The sequence below is a fragment of the Miniopterus schreibersii genome (genome assembly GCF_964146895.1).
Source record: "Miniopterus schreibersii genome assembly, chromosome: 14".
Lineage (NCBI taxonomy): Eukaryota > Metazoa > Chordata > Mammalia > Chiroptera > Miniopteridae > Miniopterus > Miniopterus schreibersii.
Window position 1 is genome coordinate 20,730,464 of NC_138114.1, and position 14,482 is coordinate 20,744,945.

The following is a 14,482-nucleotide window of genomic DNA, read 5'->3' on the forward strand; positions in this document are numbered from 1 at the left end:
CAGGACAAAGCAAAATAGCACATTTCATGCCCTCTTAAAGCTCTAAGTCAGAAGTGGGAGGAGGGACAGACAGTAAAGAACACACTAGGGAGTTTCAGGTGGCCTAAGCACTGGGGAGAAGAGAGCAATCTGGAAGGCATCCTGTAGGAAGTGAACTTTGGCCTGAGACCTGACCCATGAAAAGAATGAACCATGCATAAATGGGGGGGATGGGGGACAGAGTGGTCCAGCCTGCCTAGAGTGAGTGCCAGACATCTTTATCCAACAAGAAAGGCAGACTGAAGTTTTCATTTTCATTTGTGGTAAGTTTTTCAGAGTCTGTTCTAGCTTTGTACATCTACAGCCCTTCATAAGATGCTCAAACATGGATTTCTGAAAAAACGATCTTTATAAAAGTGCCTGAATTCCTTGGCAATTATTTTCTTTTAAGCATGTGAGTTTTAATATTAATAAACTGTGCTATTAACTAATGGCAGTTGCTGTTCCAAGGAATTCTGATTTGTGTTTCCGGAGTCTCAATAACCTTTTGTTTCTAATTTAGAAATTGGATGAAGACATGCATCAGAAAATTGCAAGGGAAATGAACCTCTCAGAAACCGCTTTTATCCGAAAACTGCACCCAACTGACGACTTCACACAAAGTAAGCGTTTTTTAAAACATCCTTGAATCCTATGAGAAGCTGCTTTCCCAGTGGGGGGAATGATATTTAAGAGAAATGCCCACTTGCGATTTGCATGTAGGTAGGAGAAACGAGGAGATTCTGATTTGGTTTTCAGTTAGTCTGGGGGAGTGGGGTTGGTTAATTTGAATGTTCCAGCCCCAGATCTAGCATCGCGGAGCCCTGAGATACATACTGAGTTCACTCCTCCTTTCACAACGTTTCAGCAATTAATTCATGCTGATGAAAAACTTAGAAAAGGGTAAGAAAATGAGTCTGTGACTCACTTGTACGGGAAGGATCATGTCTCTCTCTGGCTTGTCTTGTCTTTCAGGTTCCTGCTTTGGATTAAGGTGGTTTACACCGGCGAGTGAGGTCCCCCTCTGTGGCCACGCTACCCTGGCTTCAGCAGCTGTGCTGTTTCACAAAATAAGTAATGTGATTTTTGAAAACATGAACCTGTCACTTAGCAAATGGCAAATATTTTTAAAAATTTTCATCCTCTTTTCAGTGACCAAGTGACCAGTATAAGACATGGCAGAGCTTATCTCATGCAGTACATTATCCAGAATCAAAAACAGCAACCTTCAGTAACTCTGGCCTTTCTGAGTATTTGCCAGGCATGCTGGGGAGCCATGGGTGTTGTTCCCTGGAATGTGGGGTCCCTGGCCTCTGTGGAGGGGAGCTCACAAGGCAGAATAAGTGTCACACGTGGTATCAGGGACTCAAAAGGCACTTTTCTCCCAATATGTCCCCACCCACAATGAAATGCATTTCATAACAAGAGTTTCTTCACTCTGAATTTTAAAGATGCATGCGCCCAACTACAATCATTTACCGTGTGAGGACAGGATGCAGCACCTGAATCCTGCCAGTTTCCATCTAAGCTGCATTTAGTACAATAGATAAATAAAGATCAGGGCTTTGTGGGAATGAGGCAGAAGAAAGATGCTTGGCAGTGCCCTAAATTGGAGCCGGATGCAACCATGAGCAGTGTAGACACAAACAGAAAGTTAAACAAGGAAATAAACAGGATGCCATGGCAGGAGAACTGTAAGCAGTGGGAGTTAGAAAAGGAGGTCCTTCGGGGAATTGCTCTAGGTGGGGGTAGTGAGGGAAGGTGTTATCAGGCAGGTCCCACCAGGATGAAGATTCTGGGGCACACTTGCATGCCAAAGAACCAGGAGCAGTATTCTCAGGATCAGTATGGTAGGGGAGTAAAGAAAGGATTAAACAGAGGGAGAAGTTGAATTGCAAAGTGGTAGAAACAAAAAAGGCCTAGGCAAATCCACAGGAAGGTCTAATGCTACGAAGGCCCTTCAAGCAGTGTAGTTCCAAATAGGAGCAAAGGTTCAGGCCCTTATACCCTCCACTGGCCAGTCTCCAATGCCTAGAAAAGCAGCGGGAGTTTGGGTAAAGTAGCTCTCTTCAGCCAGGGGCAAGCCCCCCAGCAGGATTCAGCTGAGAGCTGCCAGTCACCAGCTGGGTCAGGGCTGGGTGAAGGGTGAGACATCAAGGTCTCAGGGTGCCTCCTTAAATTCTGTGCCTCCATACTTCCTTGCCTCTCCTAATGCTGGCCTTGAGAGGGGAGGGGCAAGATTCAGGACAACAGCATCTACTGGAGAAGGAATGACCTTTATGTTGAAGAATGGGAAGCCCCCAGTGCAAAGAGCTAGAGTGAGAGGAAGAGCATCCCGAAGAGGCAGCAGCAAATGCAAAGCCCCTGAGGCAGTCTGCATAACCGGAGGGTTGGAGCTTCCTGAGGGAGGGGGTGATTGGCAGATGACACTGAGAGTCAGGCCGAGGCATCTCTATAATGTAATCCATTTAAAATGTATGCATTTTAAAAGGATAATTTTGGTTTCAGTGTACAGGGGACTAGAATGAAGGCAAGCAAACATCAATGAAATATTGCCTAAGATCTCAGTCTTGAAAAACAGGTTTTGCTGAAGTTGGAGTTGAAAACCCCACATTGGTTGGTATGAGGCTGAGGTTTGTAGTGACAGCCCTCAGATCCCCTAGAGTGGATTTAAGGTTAGATGAGATAAGGTATGAAAAAGTGCTTTGTAAGTAATAATTCCTTACACCAATTATAATGAGAAAATTAAACTGGGTTTCAGAATGTAAATTTTATACTCAGTAGAAGTTAATAAGCAATGCTGAACTTCCTCACCTTCGAGATGTGGTTAGGTTTTACAGAAATATTGGGGGGGGGGGGAGGAGAATTATGTCACAAATCTTTGTTTTCACCAAAAATGATTCTACACACATTGAAGTCAGATAAGGGGCTCAGGTTGTATTAGTAACATGGAAGGAGGGTGAGTCTATCAGCATTTGTAGTCCAATCTTTAAATCAAAATTGTATATTTAGCTTGGTTCACTTAAAATAAATCTGATTTGTTTATATCAGATTATTGTTCATAACTTGTACGTTCTATTTGTCACCCCCTTGGCATATTTTAGACTAGTAGAGCTTATAATTCTATAGTTATTGTAGGTTGATATTTTAAAATCGCATTAGAAAATATAGCATCCCTATGAGGTAGGCTTAATTATTACCCTATTTTATTGGTAAAATAAATTGGTATAGATTTAATTATTACCCCATTTTATTGATGAGGAAATTGAAGTTTAAGGAGGTCTCCTAATTTGCTAAAGGGTACAGCTAGGAAGCAGGAAGGAGCTAGGATCTGAAACCTTGCAATATCATGCCAAGTCTAATCGGTCATGTTCCTGGTTCTCAAGTTAGATCCAGTGAGGGTTTTCCCCACAGTGGACCCCAGCAAACCAGACCTGGGGTCCCCTCACAGGAAAGGACAGCACTGCCAGAGAATCTAAGACATCACAACAGTAACTGAAACAGACACACAAACATATAACAAAGTTTATTTTCCCATTTCTTGATCCTTTTACAACAGTTTTATGACTGACAAAATAAAACTTTTTTTTTTTTGGCCAGAAAATGTGAATAGCACTCTAACCTTTGTCACACTGAGTGGGGAACTCAAGGCCAGGAAAGCGGAGGATGGTATCATCCTGGACTTGCCTCTTTATCCAGCCCACCCCCAGGTCAGCTCTTTCTAATTGATAAACTGTGTACAACTGACAGTGTGCCTATTTTACAATGGTTTTGTCTTTTTCTCTATCTAGGACTTCCAGGAAGTAAAGGACTTGATAAAGGTTAGTGAAAAGAATCAAACCTGAGCTCATGGAATTTGAACACTTGTTACTGTTTGAACACAAAGATTCGGTACAAGTTGATCCCAAAAAATAGGCCTGCTTCCAGTATCAGTGTTCTAATTTAAGCTTGGATCAATAGTGAACAGTGCATTTGGGATTTGAATGTTAATATTGAATCTGTTTGGTGAGGAGGTTGACCAGTTGTTTTCCCTGACTCTTCACTGCCAACATTAGCCTCCATGGTAGGGTGGGGAGAACTGCTTTAAGCACGTTGGTAGGAAAATGGAAAATATTCAGAGTTCTTTCTACCTTGTTCATGGTAGAAAGAACTTAACCTGATCTTTCTAAGCTTCAGGGTCAGCATCTGTAAAATGGGAATGACAAAGGGTTATTTATCAAGAGTGTTGTCATTTTGTGTTCCTAGAAACTGGCAATAAGATCCTCAGCTGAGAATTAAACTTTCAAATCACATCAGAATCCATGCAGAAGAAATTCAGCATTGCTTATACATTGCATAATGTTTATATGTCTGTTTTAGTCACCTTTTCAGAGAGACCAAAAGGTCCCGGAGAGCAGATGGGATCTGGCTACTGGGATTCCTAGTTCTAGAGAGAGGGACATTGGTTAGCTATGGTCACAGAGGCAGACAGCCCAGGCACCACTCAAGGTGGAGGGAGTCTGGCCTTGGGACCTGGAGCAGCTCAGTCCCTAAAGAGAGTTACAAAACCTGAAGCCACCTAACGACGGCCAGACAACTGCTATGTCATCACCATTGTCATCTGCTCTGCTGGCAGCCAGGGGTAGTGCTTAGAGTGGCTTTTGTCCCCTCATAAGCTCCATCAGCACTCCAAGTCAACAAACAAACAAGCAAGCAAAACAACGTTATTGGAAATGAACGAGATTATGTGCAGTCTTATGTAAGGGTGAACAAGGTATCTTTAGAAAGTGTTGCTGTTACTGATCTGTAGCGTACAAGCTGAGTGAAGAGTGTGCTTGCCAAGCAGAGCAGCATTAAGATGAGTCCTCTAGTCCTCAAGTCCAAACTGCCAGACCCAAGTCCTTGTCATGTAGAATGTTCTAGTTACTGCTGCAGGAACTCCACATATATTACTTCATTTAACCCCCATAACAACTCTAAGAGGTAGGCACAAGTCCGCCCCCTATCTCAAAAGACAGTAGACAGTAATGATTCAGAGCATTGACTCCAGAGTTCCTCAGACGTGGGTGTGTGAGTGAGTGAGAGAGAGAGAGAGAGTGTGTGTGTGTGTCTGTGTCTGCAGATGCTCAGGAGAGGTGGTTTCCCACACAGGGGATCGAGGACTCCACCCAGGGACATTCCTGAAAAGTCTTTGGTCTGTCTTCACAGACTGCCATAGGTGACACACTGGTCCAGGACATCTGCTATTCTCCAGATACCCGAAAACTCCTCGTTCGGCTCAGCGACACTTACAACAGGTGAACAAGACTTTTGGCTTTGTTGGCACTTTGGAGAGGGCTGACACCCACATTTATGGCTCTGGCTTGGTCTGGCTGTGCTATGTCCAGTCAAACCATGATTTGTGCAGAGAGTTTTTTTACCAGTAGGAAGTTACCCCACTTGCTCCTCTCTCCCCTCCTGCTGATGTGTTTGGGTGAGCCACTCCCTGGCCTGTCTTAGTTTGTGTAGTGGGGGGTCTGTGGAATGGGTTTGTCCTGATCCATCCCATTTACAAACAAGGTCATTTCTGGAAAACCTGAAAGTGAACACACAGAATCTGCCGCAAGTAGAGAACACAGGGAAGGTGAGAGGACTCATTCTCACCCTTAAAGGAGAGCCCGGTGGGACCCAAGCGTTTGACTTTTACTCCAGGTATTTTGCACCATGGGTCGGTGTGGCAGAAGACCCTGTAACAGGTACTTTTTGACATCGGTCCTGGGGAGGGTTAAACAATGGAGGGAGGATAATAAATAGTTGTTTAAGTGCCCTTCCTGTGACCTTTCAGATTGCTTGGGTTCTGAGCTGCCTTTGTTTCCCTATCTCCCCTCCCCCATCCCTTCACTGCCGTCTCATGTGAAAAACAGAATTTAGAAAGCAGCGTAGCAAGGTTAAACCTTAGTGTCAAACAGCCTGGGTTTGCCTCCTAGCTTCCTAGCTGTTGACCTTGGGCAAATGGCTTAACTTTAAAAGTTTCCATTCCTACCTCTGTAAAATATAGATAAGATCCTGTAGGGTTATATAAACCCAAGGCAAGTTAAGTACTTATCACAGTGCCTGATCCACAAGTGCCCAATAACTATATAATAATAACCATGAAACTGGCTCCCCAATCTGCCATTTGTACACTTCAGGGGCTGATGTCTTTTGTCCTTTTCAGTGACCATCCTGCATGATCACTGACATCTAGATAAGATTTGTTTTGAAGGATAGACTCCTGGGCTGCAGGTGGGAAATAGGGACAGGAATTGTGTTTCTTTTCCTTCCCTCCACCTTTTCCAGACCTGCCTCCAAAGTGGGTGGGATGAGTTTGGGAATAGGCATATTCAAAATCTACCAGCCAGAAGCAGAAGTATGAGACCTATGACGGGCAAGACTGTGAAGTCTCTACTTTCATCATCTCTGAGAAGGGTGGGCTGAGCAGCTTACGGGGGGCAATGCTTGATGGAGGAGGCTGGTGCATGGGATGGCAGCCAGGACAGAAGGACGCTGGGCAGAGACTTCAGGCTCCTATTCTGGTCAGATGGCAGGGGCTGGGATGACTTAGTCTCTGAGGAACAAAACATGTGAAATGCAAAGCTAAATAAGCAAGCACTTCTAAAGACTCAGGAAAATGCCCAAATGACAGCCAAACAGTCCAACTCAACCCTTCCCCCATGGAAAAGAAGTTCTGAGCGGATGTGCACACGCACAGCTGCTTTACAAAGATTTTAATTGGCACAGAGGGCAAGCTTTCCCCCTGGAACAATGATTTTCTAGAGTGCGAAGGTCTTTGGACAGTGATGACCAACCATCTCAGTTTGCTTGAAACTGAGGGATTTTTCAGCTTCAGGACCTTCCGTGCTAAAACCAGGACAGTCTCAAGCAATCTGGGATGGCTGGTCAGACTATGCAGACCTCCTATAACATCTAGTAAGTTTTCCTGGAGGAAGGGCCTTTTCCAAACCAACCTTCCCCCTGCCCCAAAGACTTTCGGCAGTTATTACTTTATAGTTTGTTTCTTCATTTTACTATCTATTCTCTGATCTAAACCTAGGACACAATTATGTGAAAAAATACCTCACTGAAAGTTCTTTTGCCACCAAGTCTGGGAATGTGTGCTTGGTGGAAATGCTGGCATTTGTCAAGAGTTCCCACCTTTCCTTGCATGTGCATCCCAGGAGGAAGCAGATAGTCTCCTTTGAGATGTAGAAAGACTTATGTGAAGGACTTGATTTTCCTACCATGGGTGGTGTGAACTGTAGAAAGGACAAGAATTAAACCCTGCAGTTTGATTCAGCCTTCAGCAAGTGTAAAACATAGCAAATGCATCATTTGGAGGGGCTTATCCAGAAATTCTACACCTTCCTTCCTGTCTGCAATCATAATTCCACACTCTGCTGTGGCCATGTCAACATGATGACTAAGTCATCTACTGTTTAGTAAGGCTGCATAGTTGATTGTAATTGCTTATAAATTTACCACAAAGTTGCCCCTGTTTCCTTTGTGATTGTATCATAACTTTTCATTTCTTTTAAGGGTCTGCACATACTGTTCTCAGCAGCTACTGGTCCCAGCAACTGGGGAAGAAAGATATGCGTGGTAAGACAGCTCTTTTTCAACTAAAAAACCTGCCTAATCATCAATGGGGGGGAAAAGGGGGGACATCTGTAATACTTTCAACAGTAAAGATAAATTAAAAAAACACACACCAAAAACCAAAACACACACCTGCCTAACCTTAAGCTAGTATTCCTTCTCATGTGTACTATACACTTGAAGATACAATAAAATGTATCGTCCATGTGAAAATGAAAGGTTTTTAAACTCCTTTACCCTGAACCCTCTACTCAAAACATCCTCTATCCCAATCACCTTGCACATTTGTCCCTCCCAACACAAAGACACACTTCCCAATAGATGTTTGTTGAATAAAATTGAATAGCTGTGTAACTTTGGCCCAGAGAAGTTACTTATGATGTACAAGTTGAGACTGGATGATCAGTAAGGTTCCTTATTGCTCTTACTAGTCACAGGATTGAATCAAACAAATTGCTTTTGAACCAAGTCCCCTGGTGATTAATATATTGCTCAAGGGCAAAGAAAATAGATCTGAGACAATGGTGGCTACACAGCCCTAATAATCAAAGTAGGAGTGTGACCCTAAAGGGTAGAGGTCTTACTTAGTGGGAGGGGTAGGCCTCTGTGAGCCTGATTCGGGGATAGCAGGTGCCTGTTTTTTCTTAGGTGAGAGCAGTTACTTCCCTCAGCACTGAACTCCAGGAAGGCTGAGGCTGTGCCTCTTGTGTGCCTGACATGTGTGGTTGCTTGATAACCACAATGAATGAATGAACTCCCTTGGTCTTATTCAGACCTGGAAAAACGGGCCTTCTCAGGAGGGACAAGACCACCCCTCTTGATCTTCTTAGACATCTAGTTCCTGGGTCTATCTTTTCACATGTCCTTACTCCTAGACAGAGCTGGGGAGGAAGCTCTGAGTGGGGTGAGTCTGGGGCATTACAGGAGGTGAGAAAGGAAGTAGTTCAGGAAGGAAAGACACGGAGCTATGTGTTTTGTGGATCAAATTGCATCTGTGGCCCCTCAGTCCTCAGGAGAACCGGTTGGGCTGGGTAGCACCATGGACAGATGAAGGAATTTGTTTAAACTGCCCTGGGAGGATTCGAGAGTTTGTAATGAGAGGTGTCTTACTATACTCTGTTCATTAAAAAGGGTGAAACGATCTTAATTTGTGATTCTTTTTGTTTTCTCCAGCTTTTCAGTGCTCCTGCCGAGGAGGAGAACTAGAGATTTCATTGCGTCCCGATGGCCGAGTTGACATTAGGGGAGGCGCTGCTGTAGTTTTAGAGGGCACACTGACAGCTTAGAGATGCTGTGCTGAAATGCTGCTCTCCTGGACTGTTTGCACGAAGAGAAACAGAAGGGCTGCCTTTAGCAACCCGGCATAGCAGCTTACTTAAGCCTCATGTTAGAAATAGAAAAATGAAGACATTAATGGAGAGCTGATAACGTGTCCTCACTAATTAACTGTGGAGTTTTGGCTCTACCTGTGAGTGTATTTGAAATGCAAGTAACTAGCAACAAAGAATAATGCTGTCACCTTTGATTGTGACTACTGATCACAGAATGAAGAACACATTTATGAGGAATAAAATCAAACCATTTAAACTTAGGTTAATGTGATAGAATATTTTGCAGCCATTAAAAAGACCCAACAACTATGTGGAAATATAGAAAAATATTTCATGGTGTAATATTATGAAAGAAAATTACAGATTATAAAATGTTAGCAGTGCTATGCTGTGTATGAGAATATGAATTTATATGGACAGGATGGATCATGAAGATAGTGAGAACAGTTCATGTGTGGGGATAAGATTGGGAATATTTTAATGTATCTAATAAAAAATTATTTCCTTTACTGGAACACACTTATGGTCAGTAACTAAAAATCAGGACATATAACTAAATAACTAAAAACCCAGAAATTTAGAAAATGTATATGTACTAGTGTGTTAGTAAAATTAAACACTATAAGTAATGTAATAGCTTTATCTTGATATATAGCTTGAGAGTGATAACTTAAAAGGGATTCTTCTCTTACCTTAATAAAATGGATTTTAACATAACTTTAAATTCAGTTAAATCTGTAATATTGAATACCTACAATTGACTTTGGGATGGGGGCTTTTTCAGGTCATTAAGAGTGTTTTTTAAGATGATCTCATTGGTGGCAGTTCTCAGCCATCTCAAAAACTACAAGCTATTCAGTTAGAAATTCCTGTCTCAATTTTTTCACCTTAATGCTACCATGCTTTGTTCCTTTTTTTTTTTAATCCTTACCTGAGGATATGTTTTTATTTTAATTTTATTTTAGTCGAAATATGTTTATTTCAGAGAGAGAAAGGGAGAGGGAGAGAGATTAATATCATCAATGAGAGAAACATCAATTGGCTGCCTCCTGCATGCCCCCTACTGGGGATCGAGCTCAAAACCCAGGCATGTGCCCTGACCAGGAACTGAACCTGTGACCTCTTGGTGCATGGGATGACGCTCAACCAAATAAGCCACATTGGCCGGGGCCCGAGGATATGTTTTCATTGATTTTAGAGAGAGAGGAAGGGGGGTGGTGAGAGAGAAACATTGATCTATTGCTTCCCATATGCGCCCCACCTAGGGATTGAACCTGCAACCTAGGTGTGTGCCCTGACCTGGAACTGAACTCACAGCCTTTTGGTGTATGGGATGACGCTCCAATCAACTGAGCCACCAAGCCAGGGCACCATGTTTTCTATTTTTATTTATTTTTGCTAAAGCATGTGAGAGTGAATTTATTCCCGAAATAATCTTGGGTTTCCCCTAATTTGCAATGAAGAAAATAATTCACTAGCTTTAACTTAACGAGTAACCAATGACCCACCTCATACTGCACAGCTCATCAAAACTCATCTGTTGGTTCCAACACCAAGGGTGAGAATTACTAGAGGGGTTTCACAAAGTGCAAGATTTTCCCAACCTAGGACTGAACTGTATGAATAATTTTATATAAGTACATAATTGAAAGGGTCTTAATTTTATTTCTCAAATGTATGCCAACTTCTTAATAGCTATTTTGGGGAAACAAGTCCTTGAGATGACTCAATTCTTTTTGCATGAAAGTTGCTATTTGAAGCATCTTTGAGGCATGAGTTGACTTTTCATCCTATATTTTCAAACCCTATATTTACTTTTATATGTGATTTAAAATTTTTTCTATTTAGCAATGGATAGCTGAGTCAGAATAGTCAGGGCCACTGTTATATTTAATGTGTTTACTTGGTCAGCCTGCTGACAACTGACTGAGTGGCCACAGTGGCTCCAGAAGTGGCCTCCAGGGAAGCTGAGGCAGGAGTGGGGGAAGGACAGGCGCAACCAAATAGATAAACAAGAGGAAATGGAATGACATCTTTGGGTAGCAGGAGCATAGAACCTCTAGAATTAGCATCCAGTATAGCGTGAGTTTTCTGCTCATAGGAGCAGGGCAGGTTTGAGGACACTCTAAAATCTCTAGTCCTACTAGGTTTTTCCTTGCCTCTTCTGATTTTGCCCACCTCTTGCCTATCTAATCTTACTAAGATTGGGCGGGGGGGCAGAGAAACAAGATGGCGGCGTAGGGAACAGCTGCACCCACCGCCTCCCACAACCACATCAAAATTACTCAGAACCTTCTGATATTGGCTGAACAGAAGCCCTACAACCAGGGAACTAAGGAGCATCAAGAACGATAGAAGGGGTGGAAACACTGGGGGATCCGGGCTGAATCCCAGAGACACAGCCCTGGGCCCACAGCTGGTGCTGCGGGTTAAGCCCGGGAGAGACATGTCCCTGGGTGGAGGTTTCCGGGAGGAGTGAGGGGTCCCAGCCCCACATCGGGCCCCCAACCCAGGGCTCCAGGGCCAGGAAGAGACGCCCCCACAACTTCAGGCTGTGAAACCAGTGGGGACTGTCGCTGAGGGTCGAGGAGGCTGCGGGAACCCCAGCAGCTCCTCTTAAAGGGCCCACGCGTGGACTCCCTCGGACACACTCCCTCTGACCCCAGCGCCGGGCAGCAGCTTGAAAGGAACCTGGGACACTTGCGGAGGAACAAACCTGCCTGAAATCTGGGCAAGAGGTGGAGGAGCAGCTTTCTCCCAGGTAGAAGGGCTTGCAGAGACCATTGCTCCTTGGCGAGTCCACACAACCAGCAGGCAGGCGCCATATCTGAATCGCCAGCACCTGACTCACACCTTTGGCCCCGCCCTGTGATTCCCAGAGGCCCCGCCCCTCCCCACCTGCAGGCTCATCCAGGCCATTTCCGGGGGCTTTTCTCGAGCCTCATGCTTAGGACTTTCCTAAAATCTCTCAAACAAGCAGCAACAAGCCCCATATGGCTTGATAAGTGGCCCCAGGCCTGGCACTAGCGGCAGCCTGCATTGGCTCATAGCTTGGCCTCTCCTGGACAATGCAAAGCCCAGCACAAGTAGCAGCCAACTACGGTTTGCTGTGTAGCTCATGCTGGGTGGCCCTGGGCAAGGCACTGGCACAGGCTGACTTTGCACCTCCTGGGAGGCCCAGAGACAGACAGTGCACCTGGTGGTCAGACTCGACCACGCTGGATTACAACCCTACCACATCCATGAGTGACACACTCAAGGAGCACACTTGGTGAACACCAAAGCTCCACTGAAGTAAATCCTGCTCCATAGGGGTATCTCCAGCACAGCAGCTCTTTGGCTGTAGTTGCAGCTGGTCCTCACAGCTGATTGGCCTGGGGGTCAGTTCCTCCCAGTGATGCCAACAGCAACCAAGGCTCAACTACAACAGGACAGTGCACACAGCCCACACAGGGGAGCACCTAGAAGGCGCAGCTAAGGTGACTGGGGAGGCTGAGCCACTGGACCCTATAGGACACCTACTACACAAAGCCACTCTACATATTCCGGGAGACATAGCAGCTCTACCTAATACATAGAAACAAACACCTGGAAGCAGCCAAAATGCGGAGGCAAAGAAACATGTCACAAAGGAAAGAACAGAAGAAATCTCTAGAAGAGGAACTAAATGAAATAGATCCAAGCAAGCTAACAGATACAGAGTTCAGAATTTTGTTTATAAGGATGTTTAAGCAGACTATTAGGGAAATAACGGAGAAAATCGATAACATAATAAAGTACCAATTTGAAATGAAGGCTACAGGAACTGAAATGAAGAATAATTTACAGGGAATCAACAGTAGAGGACGCTGAGAATCAAATCAGCAATTTGGAACATGAGGAAACAAGAAACACCCAACCAGAAGAGCAAAAAGAAAAAAGAATCCAGAAATATGAAGATAGTATAAGGAGTCTCTGGGACAACTTCAAGAGGTCCAACATTTGTATTATTGGGGTGCCAGAAGGGGAAGAAAGAGACCAAGAAATTGAAAACCTATTTGAAAAAATAATTACAGAAAACTTCCCCTACCTGGGGAAAGAAATAGACTTACAAGTCCAGGAAGCACAGAGGGTCCCAAACAAGAGGAACCCAAAGAGGCCCACAGCAAGACATATCATACTTAAAATGCCAAAGCTTAAAGACAAAGAGAATCTTAAAAGCAGCAAGAGAAAAACAGTTACCTACAAGGGAGCACCCATACGACTGTCAGCTGATTTCTCAACAGAAGCCTTGCAGGCCAGAAGGGACTGTCAAGAAATATTCAAAGTGATGGAAAACATGGAACTGCAACCAAGATTGCTCTACCCAGCAAAGCTATCATTTAGAATTGAAGGTCAGGTCAAGAGCTTCACAGATAAGAAAAAGCTAAAGGAGTTCATCACCACCATACCAGCACAACAGGAAAAGTTGAAGGGTCTTCTTTAAGAAGAAGCTAATGAACAAAAGAATCTGATGAACTAAATAGATCCAGAGACATTGACGCATGTAACAGACGATCATATTTCATAGGAAAGAGGGAAGGGGGGTGGAGGGTGGGAAGAGATTAACCAAAGAAGTTATATGCATAAATGCATAACCCATGGACACAGACAATAAAGGGGTGAAGGCCTGGGGAGGGGGTGGGAGTGAAGTGGAGGGGGTCAGTTGAGGGGAAAAATGGGACACCTGTAATACTCTCAACAATAAAGATTAAAAAAAAAAAAAAAGAGTGGGCACAGGGTTATGTGGAGAGAGACTGTTGGAATGTATTCCTGCACTAAGTGTAACATTACCATTGGTTGAAAAACACGCTCCTAGCAAAGTTAGCATCCCCTGGTGTACTGAGTTAGATTGGGTTATGCTAATGTAGGAAACACCTATAAAATCACAGTGGCTTAATATAACAAACTTTTATTTGCACTCATATTATTTGTCTAGTATGGGCCAGGAGGGGTTCTGTTCATTATGGTCATGCAGGGACCCAGGCTGATTTGCATTCTGCCATCTCAACATATGGCCTCCATGGTTGCTGCAGCAGGAAGAAAGAATATATGAAAATCTCACCGTGTTTGGGCTCAGAAGTGATAGGTGTCAATTCTGCTCACAGCCTATTGATCAAAACTGGTTACACATCCCCATCTAATAGCAAGGGGACCTGAGAAGTATCAGGGAGCTCATGGATGTACTCTGTGTGCAGTAAATACAGCTGCCACACCTTGGGAAGATTTTTAGGTTACTCAGATGGTTCCTAGTTGGATGGCATCACTTGGGTAAATTCATCACAGTCTAGGGATGCAGGCTCAAAAGCCTATCATGTAAATGTACCAAGAGAGAATTTATCTTTCAGGTGCAGATTCACATTAACCCTGTGCATAGAGACTGATATATAAAGCCAGAATACCAATTTTTAATTTTACAATGAGAAATGTAACCACAGAATGGTTTAGATCGGAGCATTTTCTCCCCATTTGCATTTCTGTTTGGGAAACCAAATTATAATCAGAAAGCTGCTGGTGACTAC

General features: G+C 43.9%; 2 protein-coding genes across 20 annotated transcripts in view; one reads left to right on the forward strand and one right to left on the reverse strand.

Annotated features, from left to right (window-relative positions):
- Nucleotides 1–9,665, forward strand: part of PBLD (phenazine biosynthesis like protein domain containing) — a 38,935-nt gene extending 29,270 nt beyond the window's left edge. For all 15 annotated transcript variants that reach the window (XM_081157755.1, XM_081157751.1, XM_081157749.1 and 12 more), the window contains 8 exons: nucleotides 542–641; nucleotides 994–1,092; nucleotides 3,619–3,728; nucleotides 3,810–3,839; nucleotides 5,206–5,294; nucleotides 5,557–5,732; nucleotides 7,552–7,614; nucleotides 8,785–9,665. In XM_081157755.1, coding sequence (XP_081013881.1) covers nucleotides 542–641; nucleotides 994–1,092; nucleotides 3,619–3,728; nucleotides 3,810–3,839; nucleotides 5,206–5,294; nucleotides 5,557–5,732; nucleotides 7,552–7,614; nucleotides 8,785–8,897 — 780 coding nt within the window. In that variant the 3' untranslated portion in view covers nucleotides 8,898–9,665. The remainder of the gene's footprint in view (nucleotides 1–541; nucleotides 642–993; nucleotides 1,093–3,618; nucleotides 3,729–3,809; nucleotides 3,840–5,205; nucleotides 5,295–5,556; nucleotides 5,733–7,551; nucleotides 7,615–8,784) is intronic.
- Nucleotides 1–14,482, reverse strand: part of HNRNPH3 (heterogeneous nuclear ribonucleoprotein H3) — a 79,976-nt gene that overhangs the window by 39,225 nt on the left and 26,269 nt on the right. The gene's annotated exons all lie outside the window — the stretch shown is intronic.